Source organism: Cornus florida, unplaced genomic scaffold (genome assembly GCF_030987335.1).
Source record: "Cornus florida cultivar Cherokee Brave unplaced genomic scaffold, ASM3098733v1 CherokeeBrave_3.0.0_Hap2_Chr11, whole genome shotgun sequence".
Taxonomy (NCBI): Eukaryota; Viridiplantae; Streptophyta; class Magnoliopsida; order Cornales; family Cornaceae; genus Cornus; species Cornus florida.
In genome coordinates this window covers 129,282,715-129,301,416 of record NW_026775581.1, presented here as the reverse complement: position 1 = coordinate 129,301,416, position 18,702 = coordinate 129,282,715, and the positions used below count along the sequence as shown (strand labels likewise).

At 34.3% G+C, this 18,702-nt stretch overlaps 1 protein-coding gene across 1 annotated transcript; it reads right to left on the bottom strand.

The window, feature by feature from the left end:
* On the bottom strand, positions 1-18,360 carry LOC132286563 (butanoate--CoA ligase AAE1-like). The gene is made up of 3 exons (XM_059788913.1): positions 18,292-18,360; positions 16,915-17,229; positions 1-1,542 (listed from the first exon to the last, which is right to left on the bottom strand). The coding sequence occupies exons 2-3, from the start codon at positions 17,113-17,115 to the stop codon at positions 97-99; spliced, it is 1,647 nt and encodes a 548-aa protein (XP_059644896.1). The 5' UTR covers positions 17,116-17,229; positions 18,292-18,360; the 3' UTR covers positions 1-96.
* Positions 18,361-18,702: the final 342 nt, after the last annotated feature.

Below are 18,702 nucleotides of genomic sequence, written 5' to 3'. Positions count from 1 at the left end.
TAAATTTTATTAGAAACAAATAACTTAAATCATCCTTTTTAATTTTCACATAATATTGTCTTTCAAGCAACAAACAACTTAACAATTTGTAGCTCTTTAATCCCTATTATAGAGAGAGAGACATCCTTTGGCCTTGGCCTTCTCTCTGAGAACAAATTTTTGTACCTTTCCCGTCGAATTAACTGGCAAATCCCCAAAATATACAGTTCTAGGAGCCATATAACGCGACAATCGCTTACCACAAAACTCAATAATCTCTTCAGAACTCACATTGCACCCATCCTTCAACTTCACAAAGGCACAAGGTGTCTCCCCCAAATGGTCGTCAGGTCTTCCAACAACAGCAGCCTCCGAAACCATAGGATGACTGACTAACACTGCTTCAACCTCAAGTGTGCTTATAGTCTCTCCCCCGGAAATGATCTTGTCTATGGCGCGGTCCTTCATCTGTATGTGCCCATCTGGATGTACGACTCCTAGGTCCCCGGTCCTATACCACCCTCCCCTTAAGGCCTCTTGTGTTGCTTGTAAATTTTTGAAGTACCCCAACATCATAGTGTTGCCCCTAAGCATCACCTCTCCAATGGTTTCTCCATCACACGGCACGCTTGTCATGGTCGTTGGATTTTTCACATCAACTCCCTCCATCGTAAGGGCATGAATCCCTTCACGGTGTTTAAACTTTGAATTCTCATTTAAGGATGACAATTCTGAAGCTATCACTGGACCGAGGGCTTCTGTCATTCCATATGCATGAGTCAAATTGAATCCCAATTCCTGGATTTTGTTCAATACTTGAGATGGTGGCACTGCACCAGCAACTACTATATCCACCTTGTGAGGAAGTGGCCTATGGTGAGTTGGGATTGCTTCTGCAATCATGCTTAAGAGGGTTGGCGCGCCACATAAATGTGTTACCTTGTGAAGAGATATGGCATCAAAAATGGCTTTAGCTGAGACATTTCTTAGGCAAATGTTGGTGCCTCCAACAGCAGCCACTGCCCAAGGGAAGCACCACCCATTGCAGCGAAACATGTCGACTGTCCATAAGAACACAGGCAAATGTCTCATGTCACTGCGTAAAATTTCACCAAGTGATTTGAGATAAACAGCTCTGTGGCTATAAATCACTCCTTTAGGCTTCCCTGTTGATCCGGAGGTGTAGTTCACTGAGATTGGATCACATTCACTGTTCGGATGTTTAATCTCGAAACCAGATTGTCCCATTGCAATTAGTCTATTGTAGTCCAAGCTTCCCTGAGGGGGCTCTTTTGCCATTGAGGACGATGCTTGATCACACTCGGGGACTAAGACCAGCGGTGGTAGATTACCTTTTTTGTGGGAGAGATGATTAAATGCTTCAAGAACTACTTCAACAAACTGATAGTCCACAAAAATCATTTTGGCCTCCAATTGCTCTAGTATCAATGCTAGTGTGGCTGAGTCTAGCCTTGTGTTAAGTGCAGAGAGAACTGCCCCGGCCATTGGAACGCTGAAATGCAGCTCATAGAGTGCCGGAACATTTGGGGCCAAAGCTACAACCTGCTCATATGAGAAAATCAGTGCTCTCAACCATAGTAACATATTCAGGATTCCAAAAATTGTTTCCACACTTAAAAATAATTGAAATATTAGACATCTTGATCAATTATTGGAATAATTCAAGAGCAAGACTAATGACTCTAGTAATTACTAAGGATTGTTGTTGCCTGATCATGTCCTAATTCAGGTTCTCATGACATTAGATATGTATATCACCTAATGCTACTAGGGATCAGATCTTAATTTTGATATAGTTACTTGTGTATGTGGTAATGTGACTTGGAAAACTAGGTGTAACACTTTGGGCCAAAACCAATTTAATTGCAATCAGGTATGCAAGTTATGGCCATAGCCATGGTTCATCATCTTGCCTTTATTCCATGTTGGTGGGGTTGGCTGTATAAATTTTCTTTTTTCATTATTTTTTATTATACACCATGTCCTCAATTTAATTTCTTAAAATCTTTTTTAATTAATTCTTCTCATAGAAATTTTGGTCAGCCTCTTTGTGTTGGTTAAAAAATTAACTCCTTCCAACCCATCAACGGTCAACTATTTTTTAAGAGTTAAATCATTCCTTCATCACACAAAGCTAAAGTATCATCACATCATATCAATATTAGCATATATGGAGATAACAATCATACACATCCACGTACAATACAATATTTTACATGGTTCACCCAACTCTAGGGCTACGTCCATGGGAGAGAGAGAATTCACTATTATGAATCAAGGAATAAAATATACAACCACATGTCAAAACCCCAATCACTCACTCATCATCTCTTTTGAGGCTACATGTATACAGTCGGGAATTACATATACTCTCCCCATTCCTCACAACATTTACCCTTAAACCCTTTACATATTTTCTCACTTTTTTCTCTCCAAACCTCTTATATTTATAGTCTTTAAACTCAATTCCTTGTTGGACAAGGATCAACTTGCCTACAAGGAGTTACCATATTAGTTTTCAAGTCTAAAATAAAGGTACAACTTCCAAAACTAATTAGAAAACTATTTCTCACAGCTTCTAGAAAAAAAAAAAAAAAATTCACTATCCAAGTTGAACCGGTTCAGCCCATTATGAACTGGTTCAAATTTGGCAGTAGCCAAAAATTGACGCCACCCTTAAACCGGTTCAAAGTCATTTGAACTGGTTCAACTTTGGCAGTAGCCAAATTCTACAGCAAGAATCAACAACTTTAACCTCCCAAATAATTCACGTAATCAACACATGATCAGACTATGTTTTCGCGTACTCCACCATAGCTTCACCTCGAATAAAGATCTTTTCATACCTCCACCTCAACTGAAAATTTCTCTACCTCAAATAAAGTATTATGATGAACTTGAGAAACACTCTAACAATTTTCACATTTTCTCAAATTCATCATTTTTCATTTTTCTTCCATTTTCTCCATCCATCCCGTTGGTGTTCAATTACTCACGCGTGGCAACCCACCACTCTTTATATCATCTTCATCAATTACTTTTCTGGCTCAAAGTAAAAAGAAAAAACTAAAAAAAACTAAAAAACCCTCCTCTTCACTCTTCATATTCCCATTTGTTCTTTATCGGGCTTAGAGCAAACCCTTTCATTCTTCACACCCTTGCCCTATCTTGAGAACTGGTGTAATACCCCTAATTTTAAAAGGATAGTCTCGGTAATTATTTAATTGTTTTATTTTCATTTTTAGATTATTTAATTGATTATTTGTTTATTTGTTTATGTGTTTAAATGTGTTTTGTGAATTGATTATTTGTTTATGTGTTTAAATGTGTTTTGTGAATTGATTATTTGATTAAGTGTTTAAATGTGTTTTGTGAGCTTATTTGATTTTAAATGATTTAACTTAATTATTTGTTACCTGATGATGTGTAATTTAATTTTAGGATTTAAATATTTATTTTTTGTCTTATATTTAAAGGAGTTGGACTTGAATAGTAATAATGAGCCAACCAATTGGGTCACTTAGATTACTTGGATTGGAGGAGTAATGGGTACAGATAATTACCCATGGATAGTCTACATATATATATGGGAATATATGAATGTATATATAGTTATTTTATTTATTAATTATTATTGGTAGTTTTTATTTTATTATTTATTTTAGTTTTTAGTAACTTAAGTATATATATATATACACACACACTCCGTATATATATAAAACTAGCATTAAAGGTTATAGCACTAAAGGTGTGGGGTGGCTGATCGTACAGTGTTTTATTTGGGTTAGTGGTTTTGGTTTTTATATGGTGTGGCTGCTAGTAGTTTAGTTAATATATGATTAGGTTTTATTATATATTATATATATACATATATATGTATATAGTATGTGCCGAGGGAAAAAGGAAGAAGAAGGCTAGAATTTTTAATCAAATTAATCCTTAAGGCAAATTTTATATCTTCTTTTTCCCTTTGATTCATAATCTATACGTACTAGATTAGTTTCAGGAATTTAATTAAATAAATTAAATATAATTGCATGAATAAAAATATGAAATTACTATTTATGTGATTTTAATTGGGTTTGTGTTGATTTTCTCATGTTTATTAAATTTGAAATTACTGTTCATGTAATTATAATTGGGTTTGTGTTGATTTTCTCATGTTTATAAAATCTGAAATTACTGTTCATGTGTTTGCATTAAATATTGTTAAAACTAATCTGATTAATTATGGGATAATAAATAGATGTGTGTGATTTTGATTTATGGATCTGTATTAAATATTTTTTATTGATTTGAATAGATTCATTACGGACTGGAGTGCATGATTTAAAATACACATGCTAAGTATGAAATTTAATCTATTTAAAAAGATTAAATTAATGGTTGAATATGGTAGGATTAAATTATTATTATTATTATTTTATTTCCTTCTTCAAGTGGGTGGATTTAAATGTATTTAATCAGATTATAGAGTTATACAATTTTAATTGAGATGCATGTTAATTTCTTATAATGTAAATTAAATGCATGCTATTTAGAATTGTTGTGTTTGCTTAATTAAATGTAAAGGATATATATTATAATTGATATCATGTTTAATTGGATGATTAGATGTAATTACACTATTGAAATCATCTTTGGATTGGAACTCTTTAATTGGCTATATGATGGATTAAATGCACCATTATGGGATGGGGACATAATAGAAATAGATTAACGGAATAGTTAAGTTCAACCTATTTATATTTATAAGGGAATTGATTAACCATAGAGTTAAGTCCTGCTTATTCATGTCAAGTCAACGGAACAGTTGGATGACATAATATTAAAATAATACTTTGATAGTTTTATTTTTATTTGGATAGGATGCACATTATATATTTATAGTAAATGCCATGATATGAGCTTGAGTCTCATGATTGATGGTTAGGGAGCGTATATGCAATGGGATGCATAGGTAGATTATAATGCTTAGTGGTGTACCCTGTTAGGTCTAGGCACTCATGCCCACTTCATGTGCATTTTTACATGTTGCCTACTAGTCAGGTTGAGACTGCTTTGTAGTCTAGTGAGAGTCCTTTAGTGTGTATCTATATATATATACGAACTATGTAGCTATTGTTGAGTTGATTAGGATGTATATGTTTATCGGATCTCTGTTTGGACTGTAGTAGAGTAGCACTTATTCATGAGCCTGACCCACAATTATTTTTCAGGTGTTCGTCAGTTTCAGACTTAGAGGTTGTTAGTGCTGAGCAGAGACAGTCATTCATTCTTCCGACTCTACGTAGGATTCTCCTTCATGTTTTAGTTATTGGATTCATTTCATTTCAGTTATTTCAGTTTAGATTTGAGTTAGGGTCCACACGATGGATTCCCGAGTTGTAATGGTATCAGAGGATTGAATAAGTTATTTTGGGAGGATTATTTATTTATTAAATTTGAGGATTTATTATTTAGTTCCCTTTAGATTATTATTTATTTATTATTCTTTTTGTATTCAAATGCTTATTTAAATATTAACTGTTAGATATTGTAATACCCCTAATTTTAAAAAGGATAGTCCTGGTATTTTAATAAATTATTTGAGTGTATTTTTGTTTGTTAATTATTTATTTGTATTTATTAGTTGCTTTTAATTGTTTTAGTTGATTTATTTGAGATTATTTGCATTTTGTGACTTATTTGATTTAATTGTATTTAATTGAATTACTTGTTAAATTGTTTATTTTAAAAATTGAATTATTTGAATTTGGTAATTGTTACATTTGAATAGGTTAATTATATAAATACGTTAACTAAGGTTTTAAATATGTTTTTAGTTAGGGTTTTTCTTGGAGTTGTCATACAAGTATCTAACATGTATGTGATTTAAGTTTATGGCCCGACTCAAGTTTAATTAAGGTTTCTGCCTTAGCTCTAGTTTAATTAGGGTTTTCTAAGGGCCTATATATATGTGTATGAGTTTCACTGAGGGTTTGGAGAACCCTATTCACGGCACAGTGAAAATAGAACGTAACAGAAAGAGAGTTTAGAAAACAGAGGCAATCGTAAGAGCTACCAAGGACAAGAACAGAGAAGAACAAAGGAGGGTTGTGGTGGATTAAAATCACACCCATATGAGGCTTGAAGGAAGTAGTAGTTGCCGGAAACTTAGAGACGACGCCGGGATTTCATAACTAAAATCACAGGCAAGTTCTTCTCTTTCTCATTCTCTTTGGCTCGTGTTCTATGCACCTAAATAATCTCTAGAGTTTAATCAAACAATAACTGGAAGTTATATGTTGAATATATGTTATATGAATGATCTGTTTATGTTGAAAACTAATCTGTTACAGTTCATGCATGTCTCGTTTCAGTTGTTTTTCTGTAAGCATGTTAACTCTGTTGTAACTTTAGACTTTGTAATTGATTTTTAACTACTGCAAACGAACCATGGGGATGTTACTGGGATGAGATAAGATCCTTAGGTTCAGTGGTGAAGAGGAACAGAGGGGTTAGAATAGAACTGAAATTTCTTAAATTTGTTTCAGTGTTGTTTTTCAAGCATGCTAGTTTAATGGCTTTGTTTAATCTCTGTAATTGATTTCAAATTATTGTAAACAACTCTTGGGGATGATTCTAGGCTTAAATAAGACTCTTAAATTAGTTTTAAAACCAAACAGAAAAGGTTGCAATTGGCCGGAGTTGGAACAGAGGTCAGAACGAAATTGAAACGGAGAGAAAGCTCATAGGGGGAGAGAAAGCCGGCTCTCGAATGCCAAGAGCCAGCTCCCACCTGTTTAGAGCTGGCTCTAAGGTGGTGGTAGAGCCGGCTCTATGCTGAATGGAGCCTGCACCATTTTTCCTAGAGTAGGCTCTTTCATTTTGATGCGTATAGTGACTTTTTGGCTATTGTTTGGGCACTTGGGGCTCTTGAACAGTTTTAAAACTTTAATGTACTTTTCAATAATTAATTTAAGCTGTAATCAAGGTCTTGAATTGCATAAAATACCCTCTTGGTATTAGTGGAATTAACAGTGCGCTATTTAACAACTTTGCGTACGGTTAACAACTGGAAGGAAATTTATTGTCGAATTTTGATTTGACAATTTAAGGTGCTATAATATGAATCTAAATTAAATTTTAGATGTATGATGAAGTCTTTTAATTAACAAATTGGACTTGTAGCATAGTGTGTGGCTCGATGCTAAAAGATAAAACAGAGGATAAGTATACAACTTAGTACGCTGGTACCGGATGGAAGGAACTAAATTGCTTAAATTAAATTAGCGATTTATTGGGTTATAATATTATTATAGAACTTATTTTAAATGCATGATAGAGTCATTGACATATTAGATTTGATCTATGCATACTCTAGATGTCAGTTGTTGAATTATTAAATCGTTCCTGCAACTACACAGTTAAATGCTTGGATTTAAATTACTGAAATATTAAATACTTTTCTGCAATGATTTGGATTATGGTTTGGACTGTAAATTACTAGCTTATTATTTATGTGTTGTAATTTACAAGGATATGGAGGATTGTATGCACCGGTATGGGACGGTGACATATTAGGAACGGTTTAGCTTAAAACGCCTAAACCTAACCTAACTGATTAAAGGAATAGATTTATAAATATTGAATCCTAATTATGTTTAAGTCAAATCAACTGCAACTAAGTTCAGTGGCTTCCTGGATTAATGGATGATGGTTGAGTTATATCAACTGAATAAGTTGAGTGACTAACTAATTTGTTATTGTATGTCAGTTCGATAAATAATTGAACCACATACCCTGGTTTTGGACGGACTTTACATATATGTTTATGGTACCACGAGTTGAGCTTGAATCTCAGACTCGTTGGTTAGGGTGTGTATATGCAGTGGATGCGTAACTGGTTATAATAGGTTGAGGTGTACCCTGTTAGGTCTAGGTACTCATGCCCACATTTGGGTGCGTATTCGCATGTTACCTTCTATTCAGGTTGAGACCTCTATTATAGACCAGTGAATGTCCTTTAGTGTGGATATATTTATATGTATGGACTAGATAGATATTGTGAGGTGTCTAAGGTGTATCTGCGTATCGGGTCACTGTATGGATTGCAGTTAGATTAGAACTTACTCGTGGCCCTGATTCACTGCTTTATTATTCTTTTCAGGTATTGGACGGTTCCAGTCTCAAGCTTGATCGTGCTAAGCAGAGACTCTCATTCATTCCACCAGCAACGTAGGATTTCACTTCACGCTTTAGTCTTGGATTATTTTTACTTTCAGATATTCAGTTTCAGTTGAAGTTTTATTTCGGAGTCCACTAGTTGGATTCCCAAGTTGTAACCTTGGAGGTTTTGGAATGATTGGATTATTAATATTTTCAGTTTGGAGGATTTTATTTTTCTTTTGGTTCTTTATTTAAATTCTTAAATTTTTATTATGTGTTCGCTTTAAAATACTTTAATTGTTTGATATTCCTCGGGTTTAGGCCTAGGCCTGATCAACCCGTGTCTCAGATCCGAGGGGTATCACAGATATCCCTTATATTCTGTGCTCGGACTTGATCACCCGTGGCTCTAAAATCGAGTGGTATCACAACTGGCACCAAGTCCTAGCTTGTCCTCAAAACTTGTTCTTTGTGGGCTTCACCTCTATCACATTTGCCCTCATCTTGAAAACGAGCATCCTCTGGCTTGTCCCAAGACTTGTTCCTCGTGGGCTTGTGTCTTCACACCATCTATCTTCTTTATGGGATCATCAACTTTGATCGAATCTCCATAGCCCCTTCTCGATCAACTTTCTGCTCTGACAAACTTCACACCAATCTTCAGCTACTAATCTTCGGGACCAATCACAGGCTAACCCACCATCGGCCCTGATACCAGTTGTTGGGGAAAAAATTAACTAACTCCAACCCATTCAACGGTTGGTTGTTATTGAGAGTTAAATCCATCATTCATCACACAAAGCGGAAGCATCATTATATCACATCAACATAAGAATATATGGAGATAAAATCATACACATCCACGCACAACATAATATTTTACATGGTTCACCCAACTCTAGGGCTACGTCCATGAGGGAGAGAGACTTTCCTATTATGAATCAAGTAATAGAATATATAACCACATGTCAAAACCCCAATTATTCACTCATCATCTCTTTTAAGGCTACATGTATACACTCGGGAATTAAATATATTCTCCCATCTCCTCAAAACTGTAACGTTTCGCAATTTGTTGTTTTGTTTTGTTTTTGTGTTTTTTTTTTTTTTTCGAGTATTTTTTTATTTTTCTAAATTTACTTATTTGTCGCCTCATCTTGCGTATCGGACATCATAGAGTGTGCCGTATGAGTCTTGAGAGTTGTTGAGACATTTCTTTGAATTCAGGACTCTTAGAAATACATTGCCAGCCCTTTCGGCATTTTTCAGTTTTTTGGACCGGGAGGTCCCAGGTGGGACCTACAGCCAGATTTTTTTGCGCGTGGGATTATTTTTTTGGCATTATCACACCTTATATATATTATTTGGTGTATTTTTATATGAGTAGGTGCTTAAATGTATAATTGTAGCATGTGTATACATATGTACATATATAAAATGGGACAAAATAGATTTTTATGGCCAAGTGGGCCCTACAAGAATTGAAGGTCATTATAATGACCACATTTTGTGCTGAATTCTGCATAATTCTTCCTCCACAAAACACAGCCCCATTTTCTCTCTCTACAATACTCATTATCTCTTTAAAAACTCATTTTTTAAGCCAAGATTTCACAATTTTCTTGTTGATTTTGACCTTTGCCATTGAAGGCAAAGTTATAGAACTCGACGAGAGCTACAAAGTGATCGGAGCAGATTGTTGATTGGGTGAGTTGGTGAATTTTAAGAATTAAGGCTTTTGGAGCTTTGGCATGATTTCTTTGAGGTAGGTGTAATATTTTCGATTTTTGCCATTTTCATTTATTGGAATTTTTTGATATTTCGAGGGTAATTTTGTCTTTTCTCGTTTTACGTGCTAGACACCGTGAGGTATGCCGGGTGTGTCTGAGAGTTGGTTGGGGCATTCCATTGAGTTCAGGACTCTTGGAAATGCAATGGTTGCCATTTCGGTATTTTTCTATTTTTCAGGCCGGGAGGTCCCAGGTGGGACCCGCTACCAAGGTTGTTATGCACAAGGATTATGTCACGGGTCCATTGTATTCATGCATAATTAATCTGTGTGTAAATTAATTATGATATATATATTAAAGAAAGATATTTTTGGGGACCCACCACTTATGTATAAGCCATTATATGGCCTTAAGGCCATTATTTGGCCTCAATTTATCTCTCTCGGCCAGAATTTCTCTCTCCCTTTTTTTTTTTTTTTTTCTTTTCAACATTCTAGGCTTGATTTCTCTTTAACCATTAGGAATTTGATAGTGCCACTTAAGGCAAAGTTAGAGAGCACTTCGTTTTGATTGGAGCAAATCACCATTTAGCCAACCTTGGGATTTTCGAAATTAGGGCTTGGAATTGGGGCTTTTTGTATCCTTTGAGGTAGGGGTTTCATATATACAACTTCTTTGATTTATGTGAGTTAATTCCTCCTAAATTATTATATAGCATGCTCAATTTATGTTATAAAATGGCCTATTTGTTGTATATGAAGTATGTGACTGTGTTAGTTGAAATTATATGAAAAAACATGCTTAAGTGATGGTATTTCATACCTATTGTGTTTAAATTGCTAGATTTTGTAATATGGAATATTTTTAAAAATTCCCTACAAGACTTGTTATATTGTGAATGTTTGACTCGTAAAGTATGAATTCTATCTTGTTATAGCATTGGAAAACATGTGGCATTCATGCATATCATTGGGCATGAAATGGGAAAATTTGCCTTGAAAGGAAATGAAACATTTTGGGGAAAAGTTTTGAACAAAGGTTTGCGAAAACTAGTCGCCTAGGGTCCGCGACGTTAACGGAACCTAGAGGGAACTAGGGGAACTGCCCTAGCGTGGTTGAGTTACCCGGGCCCCAAATGACGCCATGGAGTTATCATCGGTCAGGGACAGTTAGCCAATCCTTCTCTCGTGCCGCCATGGAGTTTTCATGGGACGAGTTACGTTAACGGTTTGGAAGTGTTGATGGAAAAGGTTTTGGAAATGGGGAGCGACATTGCACGTCATTGTATTCCATAGCACGGTATGGCTCGTTTATGGTTTTGAAATGTTGTATTGATTTTGTTGTTAAGTTTTTCCCCGGTATGGCATGATTCCATTTTCCTTATTTTCTATTCATTGTATAGATTTACAGGGTCACAAGAGGTGTGTCTTAGGTGCCTCCTAGTGGGCTGTTGGCTCACCCCTTTATTAATAATATTTATCATGACATGGAAAAGAAGTGGTGGACGACAATCCACCATAAGCATAGTCGGGTTGTAAGAGACTTGGGCATTTTGTTGGGATCAATGTGTATATTATATTTTGTTGTAAATCATGCTAAGTGATATTTTGTATCTAATTTATGATTGGAAATGATTTTGAGACCATCTTCATGTATCTTATGATCTCATTGTGATTTCGATATCCATGTAAGGCCTTAAGGCCATAATTTTGATTTATTACAGACTTATTTAAGTTTAGACAATATAGTGGACTTATGTATGGTTTCATATGAATGTATTTATACTTAGTTGTGTTGATTTCATTGTCATACCTATGACTTGGGATAGTTTTGGACTTTGAATAAGGTGACCAATGGACCTAGGGAGTACCCATATGTATGTGTCTCAGTTTTAGGCCTTTCTGGGTAAAAGTTTTAGGTTCTGGTCATCTGAAACCGGTTCAATAGGGCTGAACCAGTTCAAGAGGTGCTTTTGGTTCACGGTTGGGCACACTACCCAACTTGAATCGGTTCAGCCCCATTGAATCAGTTTAAGTCCCCCAGTACACTTTTTGAATTTCACAGTTTGACAGCCTGGATCACTTGACTTCGTGCGGCTATAATTTCTTCGTTCTGAACCCAAATAGGGTCATTCTTGAGTCTATTTTCAAGGATTTTGAGTTAGCTTTCCGATGAGACCAATTGTGTCTTCAAATTCCATTTATGTTGAGAGATATGGTTGTTTTAATGGAATAGTGTCGGAACTTCCCTTGAACCGAATAAGGGCACTTTTTGGGAAATCATAACAAATGACCATAGAACCTCTTCGAACATCATGGAACGATTAGAATGATTGTTTTAAATTTCATTTGACCATTTTAAGGGCATATTATCCTCTCATATTGTAAAATGACTATTTTACTTTTAGTGTGTCCTCGGGTTTGGTTAAGGACCCGGTTAGCGATTCGGACCCCCGGTTCGGGTTGTTACAGTAGGGGTTTCTAAACCACAATTCCTTGGGTTTATGTGAGTTATTTCCCCATGATTGTTTCATAGCATGCAAAAGTTGTTATTTTAAAACATGACATCTATGTTTTATGTAATGAAATGTGTTGAATGTTATGTCTATGCGAATTGTTGTGAAGATAAGTGTTTAATGTACGTTATTCTATGACCTTCTTGTGTAAAATGCTGTATTGATACGTGTTAACATGATAATTGTGGTATTGAATTCACTTCTAAGCTTGCTGTATAATTGAGGTTCAGAAGCATGAATTTTCATGGCATTAAAATGCATGTAACATTTATGCATTGGCATGGGGCAAGGAAAAAGGGAAATTGATTTGGAATAAAGGAAATTATTTTGGGTAAAGGTTTTGAAAATAGTGAGTGACATTTCATTGTATTGGCTTGCATAACGTTGCACTTGTTATATGTAGATTGTATGTGAAGGTGCATATATGTTTTTCCTCAAAACAAGTATGACCCCTTCTCTATACGTTGTTCTTTGTTTGGATTCACGGGATCATTAAGAAGTATGTTTTAAGCACTTTCTACTGAGCCGTTGTGCTCACCCCATTGTTATCATTTTTCAGAACTTGGAAGAGACGGAGTGGACGATTCATCTTCACCATTGTAGACCATTTAGGAAGTGACATTTGATCTCATTATAATCTTCATTATTTGTAGTGATTTGAGTTCAATCGTGTTGTAATTGTATTAATTTTAATGACAATGTAATTTTTATTATTTTGGGGTATGTAGTTGGTAGCGATGGTATTGCATATTGTAATTTTTACAAAACATTGTTCTAACGTTGTAATAATATTCGCAATAATTCTATTTGAGTATATAAATATGTTATCGTTGTTTTGTTTGTGTGGATTCCATGGGGTATAAATATATATGTAGTGTTTCAGAGGCATTTTATAGTGTATTGGTGGGGATTTAGTGGTTGCGATTTAGGTGATTTGAGTGGAATTGTTTGGGTAAAAAGAAACGGATAAATCCATGTCTGGTTACATGTGAACCGGTATCTCAAAATTTTTGAACAGTGAGCAATTTCACTATGGATGACCTAAACCAGTCGACGTGAATTACTCATACGTTGACCGATTGTGCCAAACCGGTCGACGTGTCGACATGTAGTGTTCACACGTTGACCAATTCCTGCTTTTTCAAGGTTGTGTTTTATTTCCCTCTTTTACCCTTATTACACATTTAACGTTGCTAGTATTCACTATATAACCCAAATAAAATACATTCATTATATTCTAATCACGAAAATGACAATATTACCCCTGGACTTATCCTAATTATTGGATGACCTTAGTAAATGATTATTTTGCCCTTGTTGGGCCTTAAAATATTAATTTAATGAAAAATGACCATAGTACCCTTGCATGACCTCGGGTTTGAGTAAAGACCCAGTTAGCGATTCGCATCCAACGGATTTGGGTCATTACAACAACACTCACCCTTAAACCCCTTGCACCTTTTCTCTCTTCTTTCTTCTCTCTTTTTTCTCTATAAACCTCTCATACTCATCTATATTTATAGAGTCTTCAAAACCCAATTCCTTATTGGGCAAGGATCAACTTGCTTACAAGGAGTTACCATATCAGTCTTTAACTTTAAAATAGAGGTACAACTTATTCCCCAAATGTTTAGCTTTTTCCCCAAGTCTTCTGGTTTCCAAAACTAATTAGGAAACTGTTTTTAGCATCTTCTAGGAAAAAAAACTCACTGTACAAGTTAAACAGACTCAGCCCATTCTGAATTGGTTCAACTGTGGCAGCCATAGTTGAACCGGTTCAAAGCCACTTGAACTAGTTCAAATCATTCACGTAATCAATACGTGATCAGACTATATCTTCACATGCTTCGTCATAGCTCCACCTCAAGGAAAGTAGGGACAAGTGGTATGGTCACATTCATCATCGTAGACGGGATGCGCATCGAAGAGAAATAATTGTTTGCGTAGAAGATGAGCAACAAAGTGTTAGAGCGTTTCTTAAGTTCATCATAGTACTCATTTCAATAGATTCTTGTCGCTTGATTAGGCTTTGGGACGTGTAGTACTTGGGGATAGGGGTGGGTCCAAAGACTCTCGGCCATGGCCTATCCCATCCACGTTAAACACGAATATGGCCCGTTTATTAAATAGATTACACAAGTTATATGTTAACCTGTTTAATTTAAATCAGTCATGTTATCCGTTTACATGTAGTACTTAGGGATAGGGATGGGTCCAAAGCCTTTCGACCATGGCCTAACCCATCCACGTTAAACACGAATACGGCTCGTTTATTAAACAGATTACACAAGTTACATGTTAACCTATTTAATTTAAATGAGTCATATTATCCGTTTATTAATTTAAGTATAAAAAATAAAAAAATATAATGAAATTTTTTGAGATAATATAAAACACAATTCATGAAAATAATAGAAATGTTCATAGTAATAGGCTAAAACAAGTTACAGGTTAATCGGGTTGATCTAACATGATTAATTAAACGGGTCTAATCAAGTTAAACGGGTTCAACTTCAAAGTACATGTACTAAATTTACATACAAACATGACATGATTAACTTAATAGGTTAAACGGATTGATACAATTTATGACGCAAATATGATTAATGTCAATCCAAACTCACTAATTTCATATAGTATTCGAATCTTGTTGGTAATGTGTGTCAAGTTTTACCACCCATAAGTTCTTTAGATATACAATTACAAAGTCTAGAAATTTATGCAAACGTTCACCCTTTTATACCTATTTTTTTCACAAAGTTCTCAAAAAATGAAAGTGGAGTCAAGCAATAGATGTTGACATACACTTGAGTAACGAGGATAGGTAGATATAGATTGACATGTACTGTGCCAGCAGGCCCATCACCATATGTGTTATTGCTTTTTTGTACTTGCTTATTCATGTTCACAATGATTATTAGGGTTGCATGTGGACATTGATACCATTTGGTACTGTTTCATCAAATTTCATGGGACCACTTACCACCTTTCTTTGGAATAAATTAAACAAGATTACATAACATGTAGGAGAAAAAAAATAACATCAAAAACCAATGGTCATAGGGTTTTTATTTTAAAAATAAATAAATTATAATTAACTGTACCAACTTGTATTAATTTAAGTGACAAATAATTGACTCAACTATTTAAAGTAAAATTTACTCATTTATCTAGCATCATCACATCATGTACATCACATGATGAACACAAATCATCACCATGTGATGTGATGTGTTCGGATATAATTTTTTGATGCTTGCCAGAGAGGAAGAAGAAAAAAGTAAAAGTAAAATAAAAAAACAGCACATGATGCAAGATTGACCTTGACTTTGTAAAGAAATCCTTAATTAAAGAGTGGAGGTCTGGTTACTCGCATATTATTTAATGAAAAAAAAAAAATTTAACACAAAATTAGGGAGACCTAAATCTTGCATGAGGACACGTTATCATTTTATAGAGCTTCACAGGAACAGTAATGATGGTATCCTTGGAAATAAAAAATGCTAGATACAGCAAATAATAGTGAATAAAAAAGGTTAAAAACCAATGACCATGAGTATTTAACTATTTATCTAAGAAAAACTTTTAATACATACAAACTTATATTATTAACAATTGACTCATCTATCTAAAGTCGTTGGCCAAGTGATTCATTTCTCTTACATCATCTACCAAAGATTGACCTCCATAACTTTGCCATTAAGAATATCCTACTCAAGAAAGGAGACGTGTTAGTCGCATTTTATTTGATTGGAAAACAAAAACTTTTAACACAAAATTATGGAAGTTCAGAGAATTAGATATCATAATTAAGAAAAAAGGACAGGTTATTCACATTTTATCTGCTGGTCAGACATGAAATCTTAACACAAAATTATGGAGATCTAAATTTTATAATTTACCCTCGATAGAATTTGATATCCTAGTTAAAAAAAGAGAAAAGGTAATTCATATTTTATCTAATGGTCAGACACAAAACCTTAACACAAAATCATGGAGGTCTAAATTTTATAATTCACCCTCGACAGAATCAGATATCCTAGTTAAGAAAAGAGAAAAAGTTATTTATATTTTATCTGATGGTCAGACATGAAACTTTAACACAAAATCATGGAGGTTTAAATTTTGTAATTCACCCTCGACAGAATCAGATATCCTAGTTAAGAAACGAGAAAAAGTTATTCATATTTTATCTGATGGTCAAACATAAAACTTTAACACAAAATCATTAAGGTATGAGTTTTGTAATTCACGCTTGACAAAATCAGATATCCTAGTTAAGAAAAGAGAGATGGTTATTCATATTTTATTTGATGGTCAGACACGAAACCTTAATACAAAATCATTGAGGTCTAAATTTTGTAATTCACGCGTCACAGAATCAGATATCATAGTTAAGAAAAGAGAACATACTTGTCTTTGAGACACGCGGGAATTTAGCCGAACACTTAATTAGTTTAAATGTTATGCAAAAAAATAAATAAAATCAAGAAGAGGAGTTGTTGAGGATAAACTTACAATATCTCCACGGGAAATACCCAATTGGAACAACGCCGAAGCCATCTTTAGACATCTTTCATGTGTTTGTCTCCATGAATAGGTTGTGGTGCCATAGACAATAGAGACCTTACCTCCATAAACTGTCGCAGCTCCCTCCAAGAAGCTTATAGGAGACAGAGGCATGTAGTTTGCAGAGCATTGGAGCAGACCACCCTCCATTATAATTTCTTTTCGTCTAGGACTTGGTCGTCTTTGTCTTCTCCAAAATGCTATTCACATTTGTAAGTGCTTATAACGTGGTGTTTGGTTGTGCAGTGACGCGGCCCATTTACTCTATATTTTAAGAAAAATAATTTCAACTCAATGTCTGTCATAAGAACGGTAATGACGTAAAGACGCAAATTAAAGATCACGTCAGTCCCCCAGTAGAATATTTTCCCAAAAGTTACAAGCCAATGGAGCTCCCATCCACGCGATGGTGTAAGTGGGATCCATGTTCGTATTCCACATTGATCATTTAATGAATGAGGAGAGTCTCAGATGATTTCAGTGACAATCTAAATTCAAAATAATTAAAAAATTCTTTTACTAAAATTAAATTATATGGATATTTAAATTTAAGTGAATGGGTGAGTTAATAATGAATACTGTTCAATTCATAGGTTGTTGGTGACTAAAGAATAAGTACCTATCTTAACTAGCACAAACAAATAATGTAAGAAATATATATATTCTTTTGTTATTCAACAATTATAGTAGTGTAAAAATTCTAATATTATTAATATTAATATGTTCCGGTTCTATCTGTTTCTATTCTTATCTCTCTACTCACTTTTATCTCTCTCCTCATCTCATAACTCTCTCCTCCTATTTCTCTCTCTCTCTCTATATATATATATATATTTAATAACTCTCTCCTCCTATTCTCTTCCCCCTCCGTTTTTAAAAAAGTAAAAAAAATAAAAAGAAAAAAATTGTAACGAGATTAAAAAATTAATATAAAAATATTTTTTTATATATATTTTTTGCTATTTAACAATTAAAATAATTTAATAATTTGTGTCTAAAAATATCTAAATAATTAGGTTAGGTGTGTGTTAACTATAACCCATTTAATATTGAATCCTTTATTACCCGGTATAAATAGATTGATAATCGATTATTAATTCACTATTGACTTGTTTATTCCTGATCAGCTCAAAACTCACCCAAACCTATCCAATTACCACCTCTACATGCAAGATCTGATAAATGAGGGGGAGTCGTTTGTTCTGGAGATGCAAATAAACGCACAAAATACTTAACACCACATGATATATATATATATATATATATATATATATATATGCATGACACCGTCCAAAAAGAAGTCAATACAAGCATTTTATCAAATACCTAGAACAAGAAAGTCACCAACAAGCCAAATCAGCAACTCCAAATCTCTCCAATTGATCATTGAAACCTGCAAATTAGTGGGGGTGAGACAAGAGTTCCAGTAGAAATAACTCTAATATGTGTTCCTACGAGATTTCATACCGAACATGCTTCACATAAATAGAATCATATGAAAATTCAATTACACGCATGATTCTAATAAATAAAACAAGGAGCTTAGAACAATTATGTGAGAAGATGAGAATTGAAACAAGGAACAAAACCATGCCTTTCAACAAGGAACCAAAATCTAAGCCTGTGACAACAGAGAGAACAAATTCCGGCCAGTTTAAGGCAAATCAAAGAACTAATTAAAATACCGTCTTTGTAATTTGAAAGTGATGCATGAATATAGATAAATATAAAATTAAA

Bases quoted from the DNA above. Each gene is read 5' to 3' on its own strand.
- LOC132286563 (XM_059788913.1), bottom strand. From the start codon at position 17,115: ATGGAGGGTGGTCTGCTCCAATGCTCTGCAAACTACATGCCTCTGTCT. The intron at 1,543-16,914 runs GTAAGTTTATCC...TCATATGAGCAG, and splicing joins GTATTTCCCGTGGAGATATT to GTTGTAGCTTTGGCCCCAAA.